The sequence below is a fragment of the Frieseomelitta varia genome, unplaced genomic scaffold, assembly GCF_011392965.1.
Source record: "Frieseomelitta varia isolate USP_RPSP 00005682 unplaced genomic scaffold, Fvar_1.2 scaffold_687, whole genome shotgun sequence".
NCBI classification, from domain to species: Eukaryota; Metazoa; Arthropoda; class Insecta; order Hymenoptera; family Apidae; genus Frieseomelitta; species Frieseomelitta varia.
Genome location: NW_025110464.1, coordinates 55,534 through 74,458, shown reverse-complemented (window position 1 = coordinate 74,458; position 18,925 = coordinate 55,534). Strand labels below are relative to the sequence as shown.

The 18,925-nt window shown below is 43.7% G+C and overlaps 1 protein-coding gene across 1 annotated transcript; it reads right to left on the bottom strand.

The window, feature by feature from the left end:
- Positions 1-17,427: 17,427 nt before the first annotated feature.
- Positions 17,428-18,498, bottom strand: LOC122535252 (homeobox protein SIX6-like; the record flags this gene model as incomplete). Its single annotated transcript, XM_043666636.1, has 1 exon — positions 17,428-18,498. A coding segment is annotated over exon 1 (644 nt), but the record flags the coding sequence as incomplete, so codon positions are not given.
- Between the last annotated feature and the right edge of the window lie 427 nt (positions 18,499-18,925).

Here is an 18,925-nt window from a genome sequence, read left to right as displayed (position 1 = left end):
GGACTCGCAATGATGATATATGTTGGTTTTGATTAGGCATGTCAAATTTAATATGACGATCTGTCGATCATTTATTTCACGTTCCGGTGTCTGTCGTTGTTTAAATTAAGTTCCGTATCGTTATACAAGCGTGATGCAACGTTGAAGTTAACGTAATCGAACGACAGGTGGTACATATTGCAAACTTTTTCACAGAATTTTGATTGAACGATTTCATCTATTTATAGCGACGTTTGAAAGGAAAACATTATAGGGACATGTTAGAAGAACAAGGGATCTTTGGGAGATTTATGTTCTACAGAAAAATAGTTTTCTGTCTATGTGTCAATGAAATTTTCACGAAAGACAACATTGTCCTTTGTTGGACAATGTATTGACCATTTTGTTCGATTACCTTTTGCCTTTTTCCATGATTTCGCGTTCGAAAAAGTTCTTGCCCTTTTCGGCCAAAAACAAAGTCATTCCAAGAATGAAAACTTTAATCATCAATGGTGAAATTCAACAAATCAATTCTGACACTGCTATAGTTTGAAACATGCGCATCAGATAATTTTTACGAGTACATAGTACAGCAAAATATGACGAAAATGTTCCGTTTCTATTTTGAAATCAACCACAGACGTACAATTATTTTGAATTTACGAAATCGTGCATTTCTTTTTTCGTGAACAATCAGCTATCAGATCGCACAATGAATTTGGGGTGAAAATGATTGACAATGAAGTGTTTGAAATGTGGCAGCGCTATGATTATTCTTGAAACATCCTAACAGCGGCAACGTCGATTACAAATAAAGAAAGAAGAAAATAAAATATATTATAATCTCATTGTCAGTTGTCAAGAATCATAAAGATCTTATTACGCATAAATTAAAATAGATAGTCCCCGTTCTAGTTAAATCTCAATAGATAAACCTTCCATTGTACATGTCTTCATTTACTAGAAAAAAAAAAAAAAAAAAAAAAACGCAAGCTGCACATATATTACGTAGTACGTAAGTACACGTCTACAGCAGTTTCACCAATCTTCCAGAGTTCGAAAGAAGATCTTAAACGTAACCACGCCACGGAACGAAACGTTCCTTAAGTCGTGCGAACGTTCGACTTTCCACGGTAGCTACCACCGTTAATTTTCCGGGCGCGGAACGCGTTAAGGATCCACGATGATCCCCCGACTTGGCGAACATCGGCGAAGTTTCCTAGTTGGCGACTCGACTCCGTAGCCTACCTACTGCCGGTGACGTTAATTGATTCGTAGCTCGATCGATTAGCGTAATACCGGCCTCCGACTCGATTTGCGCTCGTCGCGTCGCGAGTACAGCGCGGCGAAACCTCCCTCTCGTCTCCTCCTTTAGAGTTGGAGGGAAACTCCGAACGAAATCGAACAGGAACATCCCCCTCCTAGGGGTGCAGAGTAGACTTCACTTTGCTTCGATAGCACAGATATCGTTAATTATCCGACGAAGCGTACCGAGCGTCGTCGTCGTCGTTTGTCGTCGTTGCACGCGCAACGGTGTAATGAACAGTGTCAGGTGATCGAAGCTCGTTTCAGCTCGGATCGGTTGGCATCGGTTGAGGTCAGCCAACAACACGAGCCGTATATCCTCCTCGTGCTGCGTCGACACCCCTCCCGCCCCTCGCTTGCTCCCAGTTACTTAATATCACGCGATACCCCGGTGCCCCGGTGATTCATTGCTCGTTACGCGTTCTTCGACACCTGCCTAGGCAACCGGATTTCAAAAGGATCGGCGGCGAAGCTGCAGCAGTGCGACTCGCCGTTGTTGGAAGAGAGAGGCAGTTGCGAGAAGTCGATGAACTGGCCGGGGCTCGGAGAGATCCGAGACACCTACTCTTTCTCTCTCGCCCCTCTCCCCCTCCCTCCCTCCCCCCGCCGGGTGAGAACCGGCGCACCCCGATCCTTCATTCCGAATTCGATTCACGCGATAGAATTTTATATTACATTTCCGCCGTCTGACGAGCAACTCCGAATAGATTACAAGCGCGCGACTGGAACTCTTCGGCGCGAGGGAGGTGTAGGGGGTGAGACGCGTTTATCGACGTGGCGAGTGTGTTGTACCTGGTCGTGGTCTACTATGAAAAAAAAATTGAAAAATTACGTACGCTGTAACTGTCCGCGGATAACGACGTTAATTTCCGATCCTCTCGAGCGAGTCGGAGTAATTGTTGCGGCTCGATGAACGCCGAGCGATATGGATTCGCGCGGTTATGTCTGAGACGGATTGCAACCGTATAGTGAAGTGTCGTGAGACGATGTGACATTGAATGAAACGATGGACGGTATATATATATATGTATGTATGTAATAATTTTTGTGTATCACACTGATCGCTCGCAGTGTTTTTTCAATCGTGAATCCTCAAGTTTTTAATCATTTAAGAATTTACTGATTTACTGAATCTTTAAGTTTGAATAATTCGTATTTATACGTCGCGCGGAATTGTATCGACTGTCGTGTGATTGGTATTGCACTGTATTGCACACTGACCTTTCCTGCTTTAATACGAAAAGTGTTAGCCAATCGCTTTGATCGCCCTAACGTAATTCCTCCAGAAACGGTGAGAAACATCGATCGGATGATCGATGCCAACTGTTTCTAAATGCACCAAACACGCGGATCAGCGGCGGGAAATGACAATAAGTGATCGTATTATAACAGATATTTAAAGACAGAATAATAAATTCTTTTATGTGAACAATATAGAATAATAAATTCTTTCGCACGAAAAAGAGGTCTGAAATAACCCTAATGATTAGAACTATCGAAAAACGATCGACTCCATTTCATTCTCTTTTTACAATTTTTCCATAAAATTTACACGCGCACGTGCAATGAGATATTCAAATTTCAACATAAAAAATGTACATTTATAATCCGTATACTTGTACACTTCTCACTTTAAACGCGTGTTTGTTTCGTGTGTCACTGAGTGAATGTATGTGCTCTTCTTAAATACGTGTGCGTAATAAACGAATGTTACAATGAACAAGGTTCTAGTGTAAACTACTTCATTACAAAATACAGTTTAGGAGAGAAGACTATGCATATTTAAAGCCGCATTATTCAAAAAACAATGTTTCCAGCATCATCGCTTTCAACGTTACACTTGTATTTGCACTTATTTGTAGCGTTTCGACATTACTCAAATTCAATAGTATCTTCATATTGCGAGGAGGAGGAGGAGGAGTAGGAGGGTTTCATATTCGTCGCATGTGCATCCACGCAGAGGATGTACACCCGACACAAACAATCTGCAAATCTCTTTTCACCCCTCGCGGCAATCCAGCCCCTAACACGAAATCAATTTCCTCGAGACACGTGGCAGCCAACCAGACACAGTAATTATAAATGTCCCGTTACCGTATCGCAGCTCCGCTCGTGCGCCGTTTCTCAGCGAGCAACAGAACTCCCAGAATCGTAAATTCAACACGGGAACACGGCCGCCTCCACAGAGAAATGTGGAGGGCCGTTCGTAGGTCCTCGTTCGCGACTGCGTTTTCATCGTTATATTTCATTTCCAGATCTCGTGAATAAAGCGGTGTCGAGAGAAAGGGGTATCGGTTACCTCACGAGCCCCCTTTCCACGCATCTCGAGTACTCTTTTCAACGCCTTCCACGTTCCCTCCCCCCCATCGAAATCTTCTTCATTTTTTCTCCTTCTTCAGCCTCGCTGCTTCTCGTCTCTTCCTTTCTCCCTTTTCTCTCGTTCACCACCGACTACACAGCGTCAATCTCTCTCTCTCTCTCGCTCGCTCGCTAAGGTTCCTTGCCACGGCAATCCGGCTGGACGTTCCTTCTTTTCAGCGGGCATAATACGCTCCTTTAGCTCCCTAATGAGCGGCAATTACGGTGTCTCTACGGCTAACGATCAGTGACGATCGATGATCCCTCTCGCGGAGTGGGAGAGCACGCCCTCCGTGAACCGGCGGTCATTTGTTCGCGGTGAAGAAAACAAAGGAAGCTTCGGTGGAGAGCGTGTAACGCGTTGTTGAATGAACCGATGAGGTCGCGCGTCTGTGATCACCGGTGGTTAGAACGGCGTGGTAAGGATCGAAGGCGTGAACGATCACGATGACCGATCACAATCCCAGCGTTGGATGGACGAATACATATATAGGAAGGCAAACGGAAACAAAAGACAAGTGTTCCTCATCCTGTGTTATTGCGTTAGAGAACTGACGTTCCAGAAGCACAAAAGAAAGACGCGGCAAAGTAATTGAAATCAGTTTCTCTTGGAAGACGTTGGACGCCCCTTTCTCATCACGCGAATTAAATACCGAACATTAGGAGAGCGTATCGAAGCTCAGATAGCTTTGACAAACAGAAAACCGCGGTTGTAACAATTGTAAAATCAAAACGTACGGAAATTTCTAAATCAGAGACGTTAGACTTGTTATCAGCACAGAGAATCTGTTTGGTAAATTTAGATTATTTATGACTAATAGTAACTAACGGTTCGAGCACATTTTCATGCTGAAAGTTCTAACTGGCAGACCAGGTCTGGTTTGTTTAACGTTTTCAAAAGCGGTTAACGTTGGATCACATATATATTCATACGAATTAACATTACACGAATGCATCTGGACCAGGGGAATCGAACGTACGAATCAAATTGATTGGCGCTAATTTTCCAGTCAAAGGTCTATAAAACAGACCGGCCGTCAGCCAGCAGGCAGATAGACGAAAGTTATGCGGATAGATGATCGACACGTCAGACGACAGATCTATTTCTAAAAATTTATAAATTAGAATCACGAGAAACGTCTCGCTTCAAAATTGAGATTGAATTTGACTGCAGACAACCGCTTTGTCAATCAGTTCCAAGCAGACGCGTACGATAAGATAGATGAATTTCTGTTGCGAGAATCCAAGATAACAACCAAGCTGATCATTCATTTGTCCAAAAATGTTCATTCGATCGTCGTTTAATATCTGTCATCGAGTCAGAGCGAAGACATCGTCAACTTCTGAAGAGCTCGTATATACGAGAGAACAGAGGGAAAGACCACTGAATGAATAGCCGAAGGTCGATCGTCTCCATTAACGAAACATCGGCTCACAGTTCAAGTAGAATTAACCTTTGCATGAATAACAACGCGCCCCAGTTGAGGTTTAATATTAGCATCGCGGTTAAACGTTCGCGTCACGTGGACGAATTATTTATATCTCGCAGCGTCGATCGATAATTCCAAATGATCGCGCACCTCCGACGAGAAAATTGGCCCTGAGCGCGCGGTATGGCGTGAGAAGAGCCTCTTTCCTCGAATCCTTTCCCGCCCGATGGTACACCCCATGATACGCCATAAACGCGCAAGGTGAAACCAACAATCGTTCACCTTGTGCATCACCGGGATCAATCCCCGAGCTGGATTTCAATTGCCGAACACGAGATGGTTCGATCCTCTGTGAAAACGAGCGCTGCGCTAACGATCCGAGGGTATAGGTGTACGTCACGAAACGTAGAGACATAGGTGAGGAGAGCGAGCTATCGAAGCAAGGACAAAGGTTTCTCGAACGCTGTCGAACTGCAGGATAACCCCGGTGAGGGTGGCAAGAGGGTGAGAGGAGTAGTCCTGTACACGAAACGGGAGAAATTGCCGGATGCACATCACCCGAGCGATTCCGTGTCCGAATCGATATCACCGTACGAATTAGTAGCTTGCGGTCCAATATCTCGCCCTAATATTTCAGCCGCCCTCCTGATCGAGAACATTTCAAGATATATATATGTATAAGATATATATATGTATATATATATATATATATATATATATATATATATATATATATATATACATATATATGTGTGTGTGTGTGTTTCTATATCCGCGTTCGTGCACGCATCGGGGGCGCGTCGTGTGCACGAAGGGGAACCCCCGTGGCGATGGCGTGAAAACAGTCACCCAGGGTCCGTGTTCGTCGCCGCCGCCGCTCTAAGCAGAGACTAACGAAACAAAAAGCGACCGTCACGGAAACAAGTGACATCGGGACGCCGTGTCGCGTCAATTACCAGCCACTGCCGTCGCTGCGAGCTGTTTCTTTTTTTCTTTCTAGTTCTGTTATTGGTGTGGCTAATTACGCGTCAATATGTCGCGAACGGGAGATCGGTGATGAAAGGAATTTTTCCCGCCGGAAGGGTGGTGGTTGCGAAGAAGAAAAGTGGAGTGGCCCCGGGATCGACGTGTGGCCTGGGAGGAATTAGGGTTACGGAGAAGACGGCGCTGCGACGATTTCAGGTCAGCAGATTTCGCTTCGCTGTGTCCCTCGATGAAGAATTTTGGTGACTGTGGCGGTGAGAAATAGTTGCGGCTTGTGTACATTTACGAGCAAAAATCTTGGGACAAGTGATAGTTGTGTCGGAGGATCTGAATGTCTTCATTGAGAAAGTAATGTGTACACAAGTACAGTTTGATAATTTGACTGCCCAGGATCAAATTAAATTAATGTCGAGGATGCGTTGCATGTTGCAATATTATAGTGCAATTCAATCTCGTGCAATACAATAAGATTTTCAAACAGGCGCGCATGCCAAGAATATTTTCACCAATTCGAATTATTTCAGGTTTATTCTTATCTGTCCAAGTATTTAAAAGAAATGAATTTCTAATATTAGAAATATTATGAAATATTAATATTGACATTCTAATATTATGAAATGTCGATATTAATATCCTAATATTGTGAAATATTAATATTAATATTCTAATATTCTGATATTGTGAAACATGAATATTAATATTTTATTCTAATATTATGAAATATAATTTCTAATATCACGAAAGATATCAAGATTCCGGATGAACAATTCGATCAACTCGTATGAATGGCGCGTCATTTTACTTTTTTATTAATTGACCTTCATATCCGACTAAATCTATTTCATTATTCGTTTAAATTATCATACGTACGAACAATTGGAAATTTCATTCGATTTTCCAGCATGTGTATTGTCGTCTTTTTGAGGAGCAATTTATTATCAGTGACAACAGTGTTAACAGTTGATGGAAATTTTTTAAAAAATGGTCAAAACGATCAGCTGAACTTCATCGACGTGTTTCATCGATGTCAAGCAAATGTCAGCCTCGTGTGCAACACGACACAGAATAGTGCTAGTACCCCTTGGTACAGAGTGTTACGTGTACGCAACGATAAATTCAACGCATGTGATCGTATAATACGATCGTTTAAGATGATTAGATCGGAGAGTGGAAGCAGTTACGATACACATGACTTTGAAACTGATGAAAACCAACGAATAGAACCAGTATTCAGAGATTGACGCGATATAATATTTTGACGAACATTAATAGTGTAAGAGGGAAAACTTGCGTTGCAAGGGGTGAGAAACGCGTTGGCTACGCAAGAAAGAAGAAAATGTGATTAGCGATAAGAAAACGAGGATCCGTGGAGAACCAACGCGTGAATCCTTAACACTGTCAAGGGTGCCGCGAAATGCGATCGCATTTTGACTGCCGTTTAATTATCTATACGCCTTTCTCTCTTTATCCCCTGTCTTACTATTTTCCATTCAATCTTCTTCGCAATGAATAACAGTCAATTTGTCGCATCGAAATATCACATCTGTACTTGTGTTTATCAATCGATTTAAAGAATTAAAAAATTCGAGCATGTCTTTCCAATTTTAAACCTTCAATTTTCGAATTTAATTTCCATGTCCGGCGCATTACCTATCGCATATTTCTCTTCGTTATTGCATATTTTCGTTTCTCCATTTCTCGTTTCTGGCTTCCGTTCTCTTAAAATACTCGAAACTTGTTCTAGTAATGAATAAAGAGAATAATATTGAGGAACAATGATACGATACGTATAATAAAACGTGTCACGTGTTTCGTCTCGAGAAATCTTTGGTTCGGCGAGTGAAGAGAACGTGAAGGTGTTCGAGGAATTTGTCGATCGTGCGAGGCGTATAGACACCCTGATATACCAGACGTTTATGGGAAATCCCATATTTATTAATTCGCAGATCTTTCGCGCGGTTTCGTTGGTGAACCGCTCACGGAGAAACACGAATTTCACGTGATTCGAGCGTGCCACCGTCGGCCACCATCAATCACGTTACATCGTGACAGCCTTTTGACAAAAAGCTGCCACGCGAATTCCGTGGCCACCCCGAGAAACAGAGAGAGAGAGAGAGAGAGAGAGAGAGAGAGAGGGACCAAGAGTAATACTCGGGCGTATCTTTTTTTCACACGGCTTCCGTGAATATCGCTCAGAATGTCGAAATACGGAATCATTAGTAACCGGCCCCGGTGGACGATCTGCAAGCGAGATTCTCACTCTCTTTCTCTCGCCTCTTGCCTCGTCGTTGCTGACCATGGTAATCTATCACGAAGGGCTCGTGCGAGCAGGTGTCATGGCAGTCTGCCGCTAATGATCCTGGACATCCAACGTGGAATTAATCATTGCCTTTGTCTCTCCTCTGCCTTTTTGCCGTCGTCGTGCGCATTTTTTGGGGCCCCTCTTGATTTTCCATTGCACGGCCGATTCGCGCCCCTCGACTTTGCTCGTTATTATTACCATCGTCAACCGGATCGTTTCTTAAACGATCCTTCCATCTCGTGGGAAAATCACGCTTTTCTTCAATCTCGACGAACGATGATTGTCAACGAGGGGGAACTTTTCTTCGGTCAGAAAGTTGAAATCGAACAGTTGGGCGCACAATAGTTAGGTAGGACGCGTACACGTCTCCGATGTAACAGTAGAATCTTGCCTGGCGTAGTTTCAGCGGAATAGATTAACTCGAGCAAGGGTAGAGAAGCACGGTTGATCTCTCGTCTCGTGTGGGTCGACCGGCGCTTTTAAACCGGAATTCTGTCCGTTTCGTCAGACAGCTGTCGTTCTATCGAGAGAAGAACAGATCCAAAGACGCCGGCGACAAGACGTTCCTTTTTCCTTCCCCCTTCTCTCTCTCTCTCTCGTATCGTGGACCAAGATTGCGCAACGTGTACGCCGATGACATTCGCGTCTTCTTGCATTTCTTTCTCGTTCAGGATCATCAAAGATAACGGAAAAAGACTGGCGAATGAACGAGCCAACAGGTATTCTCGCGATAATGATTGCCGCGATGGCAGGAAACGGCGCGTCGCGGCAAATCCCCCGGCCGGCCGGCTCTTCGCGTCGCTTATTGAAAATTAAAGTGGAATTCTTTGCCGTTTACGCGCCGGCGAGCCAACCGCATTATCCCAGTCGCACGCTAATCGAAGTCCCTCTTCCGCCGCCGGTGGAGAAAAGGAACTTTCATTAAGAAAAAAATAATCGTCGTGGATATGCGCGCGTGTGTGCTTGTAACGAGCAATTTTCCTTCGCATCCCCCGCCCTCCCCCTTTCCGCTCTTACATCCCTGTCGAGACGCGCCGCGATAAAGAGAAAAGAAGCGCACAACGCTCGTCGTTGCGCGTCGAGAATTCGTCGAGCCGTGCACAAAGAAAAAGGGGGGAAAAAAAAACACCGAGTAACACCCCGCAGATCCTGATGGAACAGAAACAGAAAGGAGAAAGGTGGGAGAGAAACAGAGAAAGAGAGAGAGAGAGGAAGAGGGTGGAGTGAACGAGGTGGCAGCCAGACAGGATCTGCGTGGAAACGCAAACAGCGCCGGCTCTCTAATACACCGGGGACTTTATCAAAATCTGATAACTTCAGAAGCGAAGGCAACAGCGAAAGAGGAGAGGTGAAACACGCTCGAGCTAAGCCACCCCCGAAAAGCCGGCAACGCGGAGGGTCGTTGAGGTGGTTATCCCCTCTACCTCTGCCACGGCATCCCTGTGAAAAGCCTCGCCACTCCTTCGCCACCTAACGTGCGTATGTATACGTACGACCCGAAAATTTACGAATTCGAGGAACGCGTTTTCCGCGCCACCATCCCCCTCGATGTCTTTGAATCTCCATGTCTTTGAAAATTCGTTGCTATTATTTTCCTTTAATTTAATACTCACGTCCTGCCAACGAGAATCTTCATCTCGTTTCTGATTGTATATAGTACACGTTAGGATCGAGAGAATTCGGTAAAATAAATCGTCTTTCAAATTTTTTCGGGAGTAGGTCGAGGAAACGGTTGCAAATTTCTGACAATCTCAGATGTGGGGTGCTTGTTTTGAGAAGAATTTTGTATTATTTTATATATTCGTGTTATACCATATGTAACATATTTTTATATTTTTGTATATATCATATGTAATATATTTTTATATATGTATCATATATAACATATTCTTATATTTTGTATATATCATATGTAACATATTTTTACATTTTGTATGTATCATATATAACATATTCTTATATTTTGTATGTATCATATATAACATTTTTATATTCTGTATGCATCATATATAATATATTTTTATATTTTGCATGTCATATATAACATATTTTTATATTTTGTATATATCATATGTAACATATTTTTACATTTTGTATGTATCATATATAACATATTCTTATATTTTGTATGTATCATATATAACATTTTTATATTCTGTATGCATCATATATAATATATTTTTATATTTTGCATGTCATATATAACATATTTTTATATTTTGTACATATCATATGTAACATATTTTTATATTTTGTATGTATCACATATAACATATTTTTATATTCTGTATGTATCATATATAATATATTTTTATATTTTGCATATGTCATGTATACATTTTTATATTTCGTATGTAACATATTTTTACATTATATATATATATCATATATAACATATTTTTACATTTTATATATATATCATATATAACATATTTTCATATTTTGCATATGTCATATTTAACATATTTTTATATTTTATATATATCATATATAACGTATTTTTAAATTTTATTTAACATATTTTATATTTTATTATATCACATATAACATATTTTTATATAATTATATATAATCCAATATTATACAATAATACAATACAATACTATCCATATAATCCATATAATACAATACTTTCTATTGGATCTCGTTCCTACTTTCCTGTAGTGTCAGACCACGACAGGATGAATCCCCTTACGCGTTGCATCGTTGGTTAAAATTGTCCGTTTTAGATAGCGGAGACCAATACTTCGTACTTTCAAATTTACCCAACATTCTTTCCTCGATTCTCTTTCGAAATCTCGCTTCTACAATCGTTGTCTGTCTGACAACGACAGAACCGAATTCCCTTGAACACGACACGCGCGTCAAATGCTGGTAAATCAATCGCAGGATGCAGCGCGTCGCTAATTGCGAATTGAATTAAATATCAATCTTAAAGATCCACCACGATCCCCCTCGTTTCTCTCCCTACCTACGGCTCTACGAATAACTCGCTGAGAATACGCGATATTTCTAGTTACGAATTCGAGGTTGGCGATCTGCAAGTTGCCGCAACGTAGCGCGGTTTAGAACGTGACCGATTGCGCTCGTAAAACCGAGTACCGGCAGACAGAACACGTACGTGTCCCATGCTCGTCCTCGTAACATATAGCTCCTACATAGAGACGAGCATACGGCGTCGTCGTTTCTCTACATATGTTCAGCCGCACGTACGTAGAAACACACTTGTGCAAGCACACATACACACACACACACACACAGACACAAGAGATTTCAGACAAGGTACATGGGTGTATATACATACATGTATGCAAGTACGTGCGAGCACGGAGATTGCTCCGGGGCTTTCGGGGTTGAGCATATTGAATAACTCGCTCGCTGGACCGCGAAAATATACCGCGAGGCAGCTAGTATGCGGATCGACGTTCCTGAAAGGACCTTGCAGGATCCTCGGGGCGGGCACTGTATCCTGTCTACAGTGTCTCTACCTAACCTACCCCGAACGAAATGACGACGACTATAATCCAACGATGGAAGAGTCCCCTCCTCCCTCCCCACCCCCCCCCCCCCCCGCCGCTCCCCCTCAACCACGGACGACGCCTGTATTACCTCGCCTGCTGAAAATGCATAACTAAGGGAATTTCGCGTTGCGATAGCGTTTTATACGTGAAACGATAAATGCGCGCGTGTAGATGCATTGTCGCTTCGATAGTTTGGAGGGTAAGATTTCGAAAGAGATAATGGTTCCTTCTTCGATAAATATAAATGTTTCATATTTATGATGAATAGACCGCGGATTTTTATGCGTTTCTTAGCAAAATTTTCGAGTGATATAAACCATCCAGAGTGAACAAAATACACAAAGGTGTCGTTCAGAAAAATAACTTTCTCTTAATAAGATTCTCTCTGTTCAATTAATTCCAAGGACTGTGAGGTTTTATGAAAATCCGTATTTCGGGACTGCGACTCGCAATCGCGACACTTGTACGTAGAAGAGAATGGAAACTTCGTTTTCGCGAAAAGAAATGGCACTCCGAACATCTCGGTGAGGGGAATACACGTACGCGTACGCGCGCGACGAGATCATCTCTTCGCGTTCCTTCTTTTTTTTTTTTTTTTTTTTTCGTTTGTTTGCATCGTGCGCGTCGCACAAAATCCCGAATGTTTTCGCGAAACAGCGTGCTTTAATCGTTTCCCCGATCCGAGAAACCAAATCTAAAATCGATGATGGCTTCCCCGGCTGGTATTTTCGAGCCGTAGATCTGTTTTGTACGGTTACGTTGGTCGCTCCGAGAGGGTTTACGGGTAATTCTTGCGGCGGAGGGAAAAAAAAAAAAAAAAAAATCGCCGCGTTCGGACGTTCCGAGCGCTAGCGGATGACAAGTGGGAATGGGACAGGGTGGAACACACCAAAAAAAAAAAAGAAAAAAAAGAGAAAAGTAGAGAGGAGAGGAGGAAGGGATAGGCGGCGGCGATGCATAGAAGTATTTCGTACGGACGTCGAGTTCAATACGCGAATCGATGTTTTTTAGCGAAGCAGTCGTGGCTTTTGGTTCGCGTGGAGGGCCAGGATGTGTGTAGGTACGTACGTAAGGGAAGAGGCGGAGGATTCGTCCGGGGGATTCGCAGGATTACGTGCAGGAAAATGTGGCTCCAGGCCAGAAACGGAATGTCGTTACGCCGGGGGTAACGATAGGTACGGTGCACGGCCATTGTCGGATAACCTGACTAGAATGTACGGCTCTTCTATCGCCGGGAAAGTAAAGGGGGGAAATTGGTCATCCGAGCATTTAGAATTTCTTTGCAAATCCATAACGAATCCTTCTTTCTGTATTTCTCAGCACTGTTTTCTCCCCTCGCCCGCCCCTCGTGTTTTCGCTCTTAATTGACGTGGTTTTCATTTCGCCGATTTAAGAATAGGAGGGAACGAGCGAGTCGCTTTTGTCCGCCCCTCTTAGAGAGGCGACGTTTATCGAACATTTAACGTCGTTACCGTCCTCGAAAATGCCCGCACAATCGAGGAAAATGTCGTATGAAAATTCCATCGAACCTTCAAATTGAAAAATTCCACAAACTCGAGATTTAACTTCTTGCGCTGGAATAACGTGCCACGCACGTCGAGAATTCTTTTGTCCCCAAAATTGCAATACTTTCTCAGGTCTAAGTATATATTTAAGTATAACCCAGGCAAAACAAATAATAAATTTATCACTTCTCAGTAATTTCTATCCAGTGACATCGTATCGACGAGTTCGAAAAGGAAGCGACGAATTGTTGTATATACGGTTCGGTCACTCGTTATGGTCCGCAATCAGTTGCCAGCGTAAGTGATTAACCACGTCGAGAATTTTGTCTCAAAATTGCAATATTTTCTCAGCGCTAAGTATATTTATGTATAATCTAGGCAAATAATAAATTTATTGCTTGTCAATAATTTCTGTTCAGAGACATCGTATCGACGAGTTCGAAAAGAAAGCGACGAATTGTTGTATATACGGTTCGGTCACTCGTTATGGTCCGCAATCAGTTGCCACGCACGTCGAGAATTTTTTTTATCCCAAAACTGCAATATTTTCTCAACTCTAAGTATGTTTATGTTCAATCCAGGCAAATAATAAATTTATTGCTCGTCAATAATTTCTATCCAGTGACATCGTATCGACGAGTTCGAAAAGGAAGCGACGAATTGTTGTATGTACGGTTCGGTCGCTCGTTATGGTCCACAATCAGTGATTAATCTCTTGCGCTGGAATGACGTGCCACGCACGTCGAGAATTTTTTTTGTCCCGAAGCTGCAATATTTTCTCAGCTCTAAGTATATTTATGTACAATCCAGGCAAATAATAAATTTATTGCTCGTCAATAATTTCTATCCAGTGACATCGTATCGACGAGTTCGAAAAGAAAGCGACGAATTGTCGTATATACGATTCGGCCGCTGGTTATGGTCCGCAATCAGTTGCCAGCGCAATTGGTTAAAGAAAGTGTAAGAAAGGAAATGAAACTTCCAAGTTTCGAAATGAAAAGAAATTGGAAGTCAACAGCCCGAGTTCGGAATTTCCAAACGGAGTTCGAAATTTACAAAACTCGAATACGCGAGAGCCAGCGAGCTATTAATCGGAACCGAAGACGCGACACGTCCGACCTGCAATTACTTCCTCCACTTTGAGACGCAACTCGTTGAATTCGTTCAGAGGGGCTCACTAATCGAACCAAAATCATCGTTATCGAATACGAACGCGATGGCGAGCGTGTCGCGGGGGGGATTTCGAAAGCGGTTGTTGCAAATGCAAATTCGCCAAGTTATCCGTGAATCCGTGGAAAGTCGAGGCGGTAAGAAAACGATGTGAATGCAGAGTAAAGACAGCGGCGAGCCCCTGAGGAACGTGTAATCTTTTTCCCCGTTGTGCGGCCTCATCAAGATCAATTAGACCAGCGTGCAGTCGGACGATCCTCGAGCCGTTAACGATATATCAATTACACGGCATAGACGTAGTAGGTAATAACTATTAATGACTTCATTCAGGGCAGAGTAATTACAGATGTCCGCGCGCCACCAAGAATCTGGGTCGAGACGATTTTAGACCAGCGGATTTACTAGACGGCCCCGGATAGAAAAGGGCGGGCAGAGGGGTTAGGGAGAAAAACGAATCCGCGAATTCCATTTGCGGTGCGAAACGATACGTTTGTTTAAAACGAACTTTCGTCCGAGAGTGGATTTTCAAGCTTCTCTTCAATAATTCCTGGGAAAATATAGAAAATGTATATCTCTTGTCTACGGCGTCTCGTGGCGGTGAAACTTAAAAGTGGTCGGGAACGATAAATTTGCTTTCCACGCGATGGAAGAACAAACTTTTGAAATGAGGCAGATCGTTTCTGTGATCAAGAAGATTTTAATTCCTTCTTGCGAAAGGGACAAGTCGGATTTCGCGCAGTGGCAAGCGTGAAAAGGAAATTCACCTGACGTAATTTTAAATGGAGAGCGTTCGATTCGATTTGTAATGTCGTGTGATATATTCCCTGTCAACGTTACTGATCGATTTGTAATATCGGTCTTGCAAATGAGAACGAGAGACAGTCACTTCGTAATATTCTTTTTATTAACAGTAGCAATTAAATTGTCACCTGTTTCTCTGAAACTTCGAGTGAATATGTTACGAAATCATTCGAATCAACGAAAGAGAAGGGAAAGAACTTACACGCATAAATCTATACTGAATACCGAATGATAATAATCCGAATAACAGGGACAGTAGAACCGTGCTGACTAATTTTCAGTGACATTCCATTTATCAGAACGAAATTTTCGTCAATGTCTGATTAAATTTAAATTCCCACTGATTCTACACTATCGACTTGCTCCTTCGCGAACAGTGCCACCCTCTTGTCCAGTTACGCGAATACAAAGACTTCCAAGGTTTTTCTTTCGACGTACGGACAGGAATATTAAATTTCACAAAAATGCCTTGGCACGTGTGCAACATATGTAATGCAAGAATACTGGCAAAAAGTACACAGATTTCTTAAAATGTTTCGTCTGGGACGTTCCCTTCCTCAAAGCCATAAATCAAAGAGAAATTTCGAGGCCGTATTTCAAGGTTTGCTGAGAGAGTCAAAAAAGAGAGAAAGAGAGAGAGAAAGAAACAAAGAAGGAGGAGCAAGCCACGGGGAAAACCCAGCATAAAATTTTCCTATTTCGGTGGAAAAAATGTTGCCGTTGTCCATTCACGACAATACTGCCACTAGGCGTTACCTGAGATTGAGGTGCTTCGAATCGAAACGACAGCTTGTGCAGCCGCTTTTTCTATAATCGTCTCTCGAACCTCTTAGCGACGATCAATCCGTGACTAATCGTGGTTCGAGCAGGTTGTCTCTTCCCTTTTGTTCTAGAAATAGTAAAATAAAATCGAAAACGCTTCTACAGATATCACGAGACGTTCTGCTTCGTAATCCTTTAGAGACGATCTCTTTCTCTCTCTCTCTCTCTGTCTCTCTATCAAGGATAATATATCCCTTTGTACGACGAAATCAATTTCGAGAAATGTTTGTCACATGATGAGCGAAACAGTTTACGATTGTTCAAACGATCTCGAATAACTCGAACGAGAGACAAATCTACGAAATGTCGAAAGGAATGTTTCGAAGAGATTTTCCAAGCGAGACTTTCCACCACGTGGGATCAAACGAGTTTAGAGTTATTTGAATTTTCTCCAATAACGAGATCGCCGATAGAAACGACTCCGTGGAGCAAATGTCTCTCTCTCTCTCTCTCTCTCTCTCTGTCAGAGACTGAAGAAGATATGGAAAGATAGACACGGTTATATCACTCGATAGCTCGTTTCATATCCTGTTTGAAACAGAAGAGCGCTACGAAATTGACTGGGACTGGGTTGTTCAGAGTCGATTTGGGCAGGACTCGCCTATGCGGAGGACGTATCGTGGAACGAAAGGAGAGGCAGAGCGTCGACGAAATACAATTTGAAAGACGTAATTCGAAAATCGTTGTTCGCCCGACGGCAGCGACCCTCCGTCGGACGTCAAAATGAAATTACGCGACCCTCCACGCGGGGACCTTGGGACTAGGCACAAAGGCTCGTTTGCCGAGGACACAGCACAACAATCTGACTAAAGGGACCTAAACCACTAATCGTTTCGCGATTAACTTCCATTAAACGCTACTTAATGAATAAAACTTTCGCGTCCTGCCACCAACCGCGATCGAAAACGGCACGCAAAATAGACGAACGAATTCGTTTGTCCTACGATAGATTGTTGTAAAAAAATTCTCTCGAGTCTCCCACGAGTTTCCCTGCCGAATTCGTCCAGACATTGAGAATTATCGCACGAATCGCCGGGATTTATTGGCTTCAAATTGGAACAAGTCACAGCGTATGATTTATTCGTTCCACGGCGATGAACTTGAGAACTGTCGTAGGAGAGATCTCGAAGAATAACACCGTTCGAAAGAACGAAAGAATGATTTCTTTTTCGATTCTGTCGATTCGTTTCTTGGAACTCTCTCGGCACCAGGAGTGTACGTATGTATGTGAAAGAATATCGTGGACGTACCTATTTTTCGCAGCGGCGGCCCGATCCCTTTGCCTCCTGTTTTTGAACCAATTGCCAACCTGGGTTGGCGTGAGCCCCGTGGCAGCAGCTAGCTCTCGCTTCTTGCCGGGATTCGGATACGGATCCTGAAGGTACCACTCTCTCAACAACGATCTGGTTCTCTCCTTGAAACAATGAGTCTTTTGCTCGCCGTCCCAGATCGTCCTCGGTAACGGAAATTTCTTTCGTACCCTGTACTTGTCGACGGGGCCGAGCGGCCGCCCCCGAAGCTTCTCGGCTTCCTGATAATGCGCCTCGAGCCACATCGCTTGCAGCTTACCATGAGAGTCCTTGGTGAACTTGTGCCTCTCCAGTATGGCGTACAGCTCCCTGTAGTGTCCCGAGTGAAACGCGACGATCGCCCTGGCTCTCAGCACAGCCTCGCTTTGATTCAGCTCCTGGATGTTCGGATGTGCGACCGGAAGACTCCAGAGGAACCTCGCTAGCCGTTCGATGTCGCCGCTTTCCTCCAGAGTCTCGCAAACTGTGGCCACCTGACCGACGGTGAACGACAACGTTGGCAAGGCGAAGACCGGAGCAGGTACAATTGGACCGTTCGCAGGTGGTGCTGTAGCACCAGTCCCCGCTGGTGCTACGGCTGACATCTCTTCTGGCTCAATCGTGCCTGATCCTTTCCGTTCCAGGATCCACTTACCACCGTGCGCTGCGGAACAGCGACGGCCTCTTCAGAGCATCGATGTCACCGTTGGATACGAACTACCAGCGTGCCGGACTCAGGAAACTCTCCGACTCGATTTGTGTTTGCTTTTCGCGCTTCTCATCGTGTTGTCGTCCTGTCTCGGAGGCTTGTCATTACTCGACTTCTTTCTTATTCCCGATCACTCGGTCAACACAGATATCACTTCACCAATTGTTTACACTGTGCGAATGTACTGCCACGCTTGGAAACGAAAGTTTCGAACGTTCATCAGTCCTTGAGAACTGGAAGGATCTAGTTTACTAAGAATGTTTCTGACAACGATGAAACGGCAACAAAGGTTGTTGTCTCTCCGCCGGGTCTTGATCGACGAGATGCCAGTATGCGCGCGCGCGTGTGTGTGTACGCGTGTGTTTCTTTAAACTTCTTTCTCCAGAAGTAGCAAACGATCGTAGATGCGAATAACTCCGGGAAGCGAGTGACCGGTGGCTGTTGTCCGCCGGTTCGTCTCTTGCCGACTGAATCTCAGCCCCGAGCACTATCCTGGGTCAGGTGCGTCCTGGGTCCAAGTAAAACGTTCATCAGGATAGACATCCGACGGGGTCACGTCGAACGCGAAAGCACACGTTGACGTTCTCCTCGGCTGTGGAGATATCACGCGAAGCCGCTGTTGCTTGGATCGTATCGGATAGCAAACTGGTTTCGTTTACAAGCCGGCATCTCGGCACCGGCCCTACCCAGCATGATACGTTTGTACGCGCCCGTTGCAACCGGGTAGTCCCGCCGGCTCTTGCGACCTAC